Source organism: Numenius arquata, chromosome 2, assembly GCF_964106895.1.
Source record: "Numenius arquata chromosome 2, bNumArq3.hap1.1, whole genome shotgun sequence".
NCBI classification, from domain to species: Eukaryota; Metazoa; Chordata; class Aves; order Charadriiformes; family Scolopacidae; genus Numenius; species Numenius arquata.
The window spans coordinates 128,943,886-128,952,346 of record NC_133577.1 but is presented as its reverse complement, the minus strand read 5'-3'; the positions used below and the strand labels follow the sequence as shown (position 1 = coordinate 128,952,346).

The 8,461-nt window shown below is 50.3% G+C and overlaps 1 protein-coding gene across 3 annotated transcripts in view; it reads left to right on the top strand.

The window, feature by feature from the left end:
* The first annotated feature begins 5,023 nt into the window (after nucleotides 1-5,023).
* Nucleotides 5,024-8,461, top strand: part of PODXL (podocalyxin like) — a 45,261-nt gene continuing 41,823 nt past the window's right edge. For 2 of the 3 annotated variants that reach the window (XM_074163930.1, XM_074163913.1), the window contains exon 1: nucleotides 5,029-5,103. In XM_074163930.1, coding sequence (XP_074020031.1) covers nucleotides 5,067-5,103 — 37 coding nt within the window. In that variant the 5' untranslated portion in view covers nucleotides 5,029-5,066. Of the gene's footprint in view, nucleotides 5,104-8,461 lie in introns of all 3 variants that reach the window. The other variant, XM_074163920.1, reaches the window with a different exon arrangement.

Below are 8,461 nucleotides of genomic sequence, written 5' to 3'. Positions count from 1 at the left end.
TACTTTAAAACTACCGGCCTCCTGTTCTGCTCTTTCACAATCTTAGACAAATATTTAGCTAGGACACAAAGAAGGAGGTATACGTGAGTCTCTGTGCATTATCACATCAATATCAAGCTTTAGAAAGACACCTGACTGACTTAAGCCCGTGAGATTTTAAATAATAATAATGCCAATAATACATTTTAGAGCAAATTCTTATCTTTTTGTTCCCGTTTCTCAGGCAGATGTGCAGACCATTCTCCAAAGGCTTTCTCTGCACCTCCAAGGCTTGCCTTTTCATGTTTGGGGTTGAAAGCAAAAGCCTTTACATAATTTCCTGACCCCGTGATGCTGGTATTTAGAAAAACCTCCAGAGCTGGGACGCTCGTGATAAAGCTCCCGCTGAGCAATGCTGCTTGTCTTTGGGTGTAAAAGACTGTTTACCTCTTTCTATGAGATGCTGATGACTTTTTGACACCCCGAGAACCACCCGCTTTCCCAAGTTAAGTTTTTTTTCTGACCTTTTCCCCCAGCTGATGGTTGGGCATCAGAGATGGATACGTATTTACAGACATCCAGCTTTTGAAGCAGTCATGCTAAATATCCCTTTCTTTCCTCCTTCAGCTGCTCATGATTCATAGTCTTGATCTGACACCCTCTTAGTAATTATCCGCTTTGCGGCAGAGACGAGAGGCAGATCCAGAGCCGATGCAAGCACTGCAAAGCAGCAGAAATAGTTTGAGTCCTTTCTGCTGCCCCCTTGGAAAAGGAGGTTTAACACCATGTTTCTGGATGAAGCTGTTTTCCAAAGAAGCGGAGACCCCAGCCTTTATCAGAGGGCTGGAGCACCTCTCCTATGACGATGGGCTTAGAGAGTTGGCGGGGTTCAGACTGGAGAAGAGAAAGCTCCGAGGAGACCTTAGAGCCCCTTCCAGTACCTAAAGGGGCTACAGGAGAGATGGGGAGGGACTCTTGATCACGGAGTGGAGCCATAGGATGAGGGGTAACGGTTTTAAACTGAAAGAGGGGAGATTTAGATTAGGTATTAATAAGGGTGGTGAGACCCTGGCCCAGGTTGCCCAGAGAAGCTGTGACTGCCCCATCGCTGGAGGTGTTCAAGACAAGGTTGGATGGGGCTTTGAGCAACCTTGTGTAGTGGGAGGTGTTGCTGCCCATGGCAGGGGGGTTGGAACTCGGTGATCTTTCAGGTGCCTTCCAGCTCTAACCATTCTATGATTCTGTTTTAGCCACCATGGTAATTGCCAGCAGCCAAGGCTTGCATCAAGGGAGGAGCTGCAAGACCATGAGGAGGGGAGCAGCCAGAGAGGAGGTTGGAGACCCTTTGAAGACAGCCCCTCTGAGAGAGAAGCAATACCCAGCACAGACAGCAGAGCTGGTATAATCTGAGTATCCAATGATAACCATGAAACCTCCAAAGGAAGCTTTCTGCACAACATCCACCCTCCCCCTGCGGTGGCTGCATGCACCTCCTTGTCTCTAAAGGAGGTCCACAGACGTGCTGAGAGGAGACCCTGCTGACAACTGACAGAGCTCCCTGTGTAAGTGGCTGGATGCTTGTACTGATGATCTAAGAGGAAACCTACAGCCCACATCAGCAATCTAAAAAGACTTAGGCATCAAATGCTCAACAGGTGAGGTTCCCTTCTCCCTGCATGAGGCCAAAGGACCAGCACAGACCAGATCTGCTGATGAGACCAGCCAGAAGATGAAGGTCTTCTCCTCCTAACTCTCAGTACAATCATTGCAGTGTAAACCCAATGGCCATTAAAGGCTATTCTGTTTCCCTTAGTCTATTTTAGTTGCTGCAAAGGGTCTGTTCTTGCCACAGCCCTCACCCACCGGGCACAAACTTGACCATAGGAAGTTCCATCTAAACATGAGGAACTTCTTTACTTGCAGGGTGCCAGAGCCCTGGAACAGGCTGCCCAGAGAGGTGGTGGAGTCTTCATCCCTGCAGACATTCAAAACCCACCTGGACACGTTCCTGTGCAACCTGCTCTGGATGACCCTGCTCTGGCAAGGGGTTGGACTAGAAGATGTCCAGAGGTCCCTTCCAACCCCATATCATTCTGTGATTCTGTGAGACCCAACCCATCTTGGCGGATCCTCATCTCCCAGGAACTGTACCCCAGAGCCATGTGCCACGGGGTATTTTTGCAGTGTATTACAGCTGCTGGTGCAGTAACCAGAGAGTTCGAGGAGCTCAGCATCGCTTTCGTCCTCCCCATCCCAGGGACACTGTTAAACTGATGCAGCTCAGCTTTTTCCCTAGGCTGGCTTGACTCGGCAGTTAACACCGAAATATGCTGATTTGGGAGAGGGGGAGGGGGGGGAACGTGATTCTGCAGGGAGAGAAGGAACTGCCTCTCTAATGCTGGCAAGATTAATAATGTGCATCAACACATTCATTCATTTACTGCAACTCGAGTTTCATGGCTTTTAGGTACAGAGATTTACAGTAAAGACGAGGCTGGGCTGAGGGACACAGAAATTCTCGCTCCAACACTGACCCAGAAGCTAAAATCAGGACAAGGAGCCTTTTCTGGGGACAACATGCAAAGCAGATAGGGAGGTCTGAACGAGCTAACCCATACCTCTCCTCAAGTCGTCTCAAGGTGACCTTGCACCAAGAAGAAAGCCCACCTTTAACCAAAGGCGTGAAGAAAACCAGATTTGAAGAGTCATTTTTGGACCGAATGTTATTTTTACCACCTCTGGGTCCAGGCTGGGAAGGTTCATGGTTTCTCTGGATCTGTCAGTGCAAGGGGGAGGATTCAGTGTAAAGCTCTGAGCTTATTTTTAGTCTCCTCCTGGCTGCAGTGAACACTCCTTGCCTGAACCCTAGATAAAAAACTTTCAGCGCCCTTCCCACTTGCCACAAAAAATGCAAAGATTTGACAATAGTTTTGCCCTTCGTGCTTTGGCCATATTCCTTCCTTCGAGACATTCTCAAACTGGTGCAAACCCTTTCTTAGAAAACACCTTATGGAAATGTACATTCATTTATTTAAATAATATTTGAAAGCATAGCTTAGTTTCAGAGGGAGGGCTGGGGTAATGTGTGGGTCCAAAGCCTGGATGTGAGCACTGTGCCCAGTCTCTAGGTCTAGGAATGATTGTAGTGGTGGGGTGCTGCCCCCCACCAAGGCAATGACCCCCCCCAGCAAGCCCCCACATAGTGTATCCCCTGGGCCTTCCCCATCTCCCTCTCCAAGGACTTCTCACATCACTAGGGATGAAGAGGAGGGATCTGGGGAATTTTGTCCCATTAGAGCATAGACCTCTGGAGGGGGTGTAACTGCAGAGAGAAATCTCAGATTAACCCCCCCTCCAGATAAGAACCCCAAATCAACTCCCAGCCATGGTGAGAACCCCAAACCAAACCCTGACTAGATGAAAATCCCCAAATAACCACCACCCAGATGAGAATCCAAGATCAAACCCCAAGCCCCCATCCAGATGAAAATCTCAAATCTGCCCCCAAATGCCCATCCTGATAAAAATCCCAAATTTCCACCATGCAAGTGGGAATCCCAGACTGACACCCAAGTCCCCATCCAGATGAAAACCCCAAATCCCCCTCCAAGCCTCTATCTTGATGAACACCCCAAATCCCCCCAACATGCAGGTGGGAATCCCATCCCTCCCCAAGCCCCCATCCTGATGAAAACCTAAAATCCATTCCCAACCCAATGAAACCCCCAAAGCCCCCCAAGCCCCTAACTCCAACAAAACACCAAACTCTCCCCCTTCCCCCCATGCAGGGGAGAATCACAAATCAGCCCCACTCCCCTCATTCCAATGATAACTCAAAATTTCCCCCATGCAGTTGAGAACCTCAAATCCCACCCCAAGCCCCCATCCCAACAAAAACTCCAAATTCCCTCCCCCCATGCAGATGGGAACCTCAAACTCCGCCCAAACCCTCATCCCAACGAAAACCTCAAATTTCCCCCATGCAAATGGGAAGCCAAATCCCCTCAAAACCCGCATCCCAATGAAACCCCCAAATCTCCCCATGCAGATGGGAACCTCAAATTCTCCCCCAAGCTCCCAACGAAACCTCCAATCCCCTCATGCAGATGGCAACCTCAAATCCCCATCCTAACAAAACCACAAATGCCCCCATATGGATGGGAACCCAAATTGCCCCTAAATCACCACCTCAATGAAACCCCCAAATCCCCCCATGCAGATGGGAACCCCAAATCTTCATCCCAACAAAACCCCAAATCCCCCCATGCAGATGGGAAACCCAAATCCTCCACAAAACGCCATCCCAATGAAACCTCCAAATCCTCCCCATACAGATGAGAACCCCAAATCACCCCAAACCCCCATCCCAACGTAACCCCCAAAGTCCCCCCATGCAGTTGAGAACCCCAATTCCCCCACAATCCGCCATCCCAATGGAATTCCCAGCTCTCCCCCCCATTCAGATGGGTACTCCGGTTCCCCCCAAATCCCCATCCTTGACGAATACCCCAAATCCCCCCATGCAGTTGAGAACCCCAGATCGTCCCCAAACCCCCAGCCCAATGAAACCCCCCCCCACCCCATTCAGATGGGAACCCCAATTCCCCCCAGACCCTCATCCCAACAAACCCCCAAATTCCCCCTAAATCCTCATCCCTACGACCCCCGCTCATTCAGATGTGAACTCCAGTTCCCCCACAGATCTCCATCCCAACGAAAGCCTCAAATCCCCCTCCCCCCCCATGCAGATGCGAACCCCAAATCCCCTCCAACCCCCTCCCACCACGACGAAACCTTCAAATCCGCCCAACGCAGGTTGAAGGCCCCCCCCCCCCCCTTCCTCGCAGCCACCCTCCATCCCCAGCCTCCCACCCCCTCTCCCCCGAGCCGGGGGGCGGAGGCGGGGGCGGGTCGGGCCGGCGGTGCGGCTCCCTCGGTGGCGAACGGGAGGAGGAGGAGGAGAAGCGGGGGGGGGGGACGGACGGACGGGGCCGGGACCGGGACCGGGGGAGGGCAGCGGCCGGCCGCCCGCCCCGCCGGGGAGAGAGCGCCGGGAGCCGCGGCGGGGACGGCCGCGCCGAGGCACCATGCGGGCACCGCTGCTGCTGCCGCTGCTGCTGCTCGGTGAGTGCCGCCTCCCCCCCCCAACTTTATCCCCCTCCAGCTGCCCTGCTTTTTGCTTTCCCCCCCCCCTCCCTACCTCCAGCATCCCTCGCCTTTTCTCCTTCCCCCCCGCCTTTTTCCCCTTTACTGCTGGCTACTTTGAAGCAAATTGGGCAGAACGGCGGAAAATAAACTCAGGGATGCTGAGCGCCCACCCGCTCCCTGAATCCAGGCTGATTCCGCTCTCTGAATCCAGGCTGATTCCGCTCTCTGAATCCAGGCTGATTAACCCTTTTATTTAGGAACTAAAGCGCATCTAAACCGTCCACGGCAACTTGGGGTGCGAAAGCCGCAGTGCTTGTTTGTGTTTTTTTATGCAATGCTATGAGATAAACGTGCCGCTTCTTTGCTCCTTCATCCAGCTTCCCAGAGCCCCCTGGGCAGGGTTTTGGGCTCTGGGGAGATGGATGTGCAAAGCACCGAGCTTCCCACCCCTCTTTTTGGGGTCCCATCGAGCGAGGGAGAAAGCTTTGGTTGGGTTTGGTAGGGCGGCTGTTCCAATGGTCCAGGTGCTGCAGGTATGGAACGTCAGTCCTCATCCCTGGATTGTGGGAAAAGAGGGGGGGAAAAAGCTGGTGGGAGACAGCAATTCCCTGATGGAAGTTGATGGTGGAGTCGGGAAAAAAAAGTATAAACTTCTAGAGACCCTTTGCTGTGGGACCCATGTGGGATGGGGGCTGCATCGCAGCAGGGAAGTTTGGGAGTGGAAACGGTGTCTCGGGTCCTGCGACAGTGCTGGGGTTAAGGGTGCTGGGGAGACGGCTGTGGGTGATGCAGCGGGAGGTCTTGTTCTTTGGCAGGGTGTTCACTCGGAGAGATGGCCATAAACCCTACTGAAAAGTAGCAGGGAAAGGAAATGCACTGATTATTTTAAAAGTGAATAAAGGCAGGGAGGAGTGGGGTAATTTTTCCCTGTGTTCAGGGAAGATAAGGGAAGTGGAAAAGAAAAAAAATTAATAAATAATAAAATAAAATAATAAATAATAAAATAAAACAAAACAAAAGAAGTTGAAACCTTGCTCTGGGTCGTGTCTCCCGGCAGAGCCTCTGCTGAGCTGAATGTGCTTTTATTTAAGGTAACAAAAGCTGGGGGACTCTCTGGAGGTAAAAGCACAAGTGGAGGCAGGCAGTTAAACCCTGGAGGTTTAACTAAGGGGTGAATTCACAGAGGTCCTGCTGAAATCTCTGCCTGCCTGGTTTTTTCCTGCTCCTCTCGGGACTCGTGGCACCGGAGTTTGGTGGACGAGCAGGTATGAAGCCTCCATCTCCCCCCGATGCCAACAGGAGTTTCAAAAGAGAAGATTTCTCTTCCCATTAAAACTCAAGAAGCCTCAGCCTCATTAATATTGGCATAAAGCAAGAGCTGTTAATGCAGTTTTTCTTGTGCCGGCCAGAACTGGGCTGAGTTTAGCTGACTTTGCCTTCTCAGAAGGTTTTGTTCTGTTTTTCAAAATGGAGTGATAAATATGCTGGGACTGGTACAAAACAGGCGTTTAGCAGTAGGATGGGGCGGGGGGGGACCTGTTTCTATAGCACTCTCGAATGATCCTATTACATTTTTCTCGGAAATTATTTGATTAAATCCTTCAAAACAGTGTTTTCTGTCATTAGTGCTGCTCTTAAGTTTTGAAATAAGCTCCTTAGAGGCATTTTTATGTTGTTCCCTGGGTATTGGCACCAGGATTTTCTTCCTTAGGGGGGCAAAATTGGCATCCCTCCTTGCTGGGTGCTTGGGCTTGGAGTCCCAGCAGTGCTTACCTCTAAGGCTGGTATTGGCTGCAATCATTTGACTTACTTAAATCCATCTTTTTTTTTCCCCCTAAAATGGGAAGAACTTGTGTTCATAAGTGGAACTGTAAGATTTTTGGTCTTAAACAGTAGTGGGGATGGAGCCTGGGTGATTTGCTCTAAGTTGGATGTGAAATGGGTGGGTGAGCGTTGGGATTTCGGAGCGTGGTTTTGGGTGTCATGAGGAAGAAGGTGACAATGTTGTGTGTGGGGCAGAGCAGAATCAGCCCGAGGTTGCAGAAGTTTTTAACAGCAGCTATTTTGGGTAGGGCTATTTTGCTAGAAATGCTGGCTTCCAGGTTTGTGTCATCCAAACCAACCCTTGTTCTGCAGAGATTCCCCCTTATTTCCCGGCTGTAAATCAGGATAAAATCAGCCTCAGACAAGGCACAGCCGCTGTGTACAAGAAATGCAGCGAATGTGACATTGGGCAAACAGCATCTTTAAATTCACCCAGCCCGAGAGGGGCTCAGAGTTACCCATTAGAGCATGTTCACGGGACATTTTATTTTATTTATTCTTTCCCCATATTAGATCTTCTATCCCACAGGGGGTATGATAGCAAAATTGCATCAGGAAGAGAAAAAGGATACTTTTTGTTCTCAGAGGATTAAAAAGAGACACAGCTCAAACCTGTCCTGGGGGCAAAAAAGGCAGGAAGGCGTTTGTATGGGAGATCAATCTTTTGCCCAGCTCAAAGCAAAGCACAGATTGATGGGTTTTAAATCCTTGTTGCCAAAACACCCCTTTTCATTCCCAAAGCTTCGCTGGCTGCCTGGTACTGGGAGTTCGTGTTTGTCCAAGACAGGCCGTCAAAGATGTGCATTTTTTTAAAATCCATTTGAGCCATTGAATACTAATCTTGACACGGGCAGGAGCAGGCAATTGGGGCCATGTCTACGGGAGGAGGAGAAAAAAAAATTGTTAACCAGAGAGTTTTAAAATCAGCATTGAAGCAGAGCGTGTCTTATATATTTGCTGTCAGAGGAACGTCGATAAGGTTTTTTGCGACCCCTTTGCAAGCCGTCTTAGCAGCGCGATGTCTTTTAATTCCCCGGTGGCAAAGCAGATATAGTAATGATACCCCACGGGTCTGTTTAGAGGCTTAATTAAAGAATTGTTTGTAAAGCACTTGAAGATCTTGGGATGAAAGGAGCTGGAACCCTGCAACACACTGATTTAATTCCAGAGAGTTGCTTTAAAGGCTTATGACGAGGAGGCTGGTGATCATTCATGTTGGCAGTGACAGGAGGCCGGCTGGAAATATCTGCTCTCAGCATTTGCAGGGAGGCTGGGGTTGCGCTTTGGTTATTATTTGCCCTGTAAATCATGCATTTTCTCTCCCCATCTGCACCCTCTAAAAGACCTAGGGCTGCAGACGCGAGCTCTGCAGTGTTTTGAGGGTTCAGGCCGTGGGGGCTGGTGGAGGTTGACCATAGCCAGCGAGGATCCCTCAGGCTGTGCAACAGCCCCCGTGTTATTCTGGGTATTACATTGCCATGCAAGAGCAAGGAGGAGCTGTTGGGGTTTA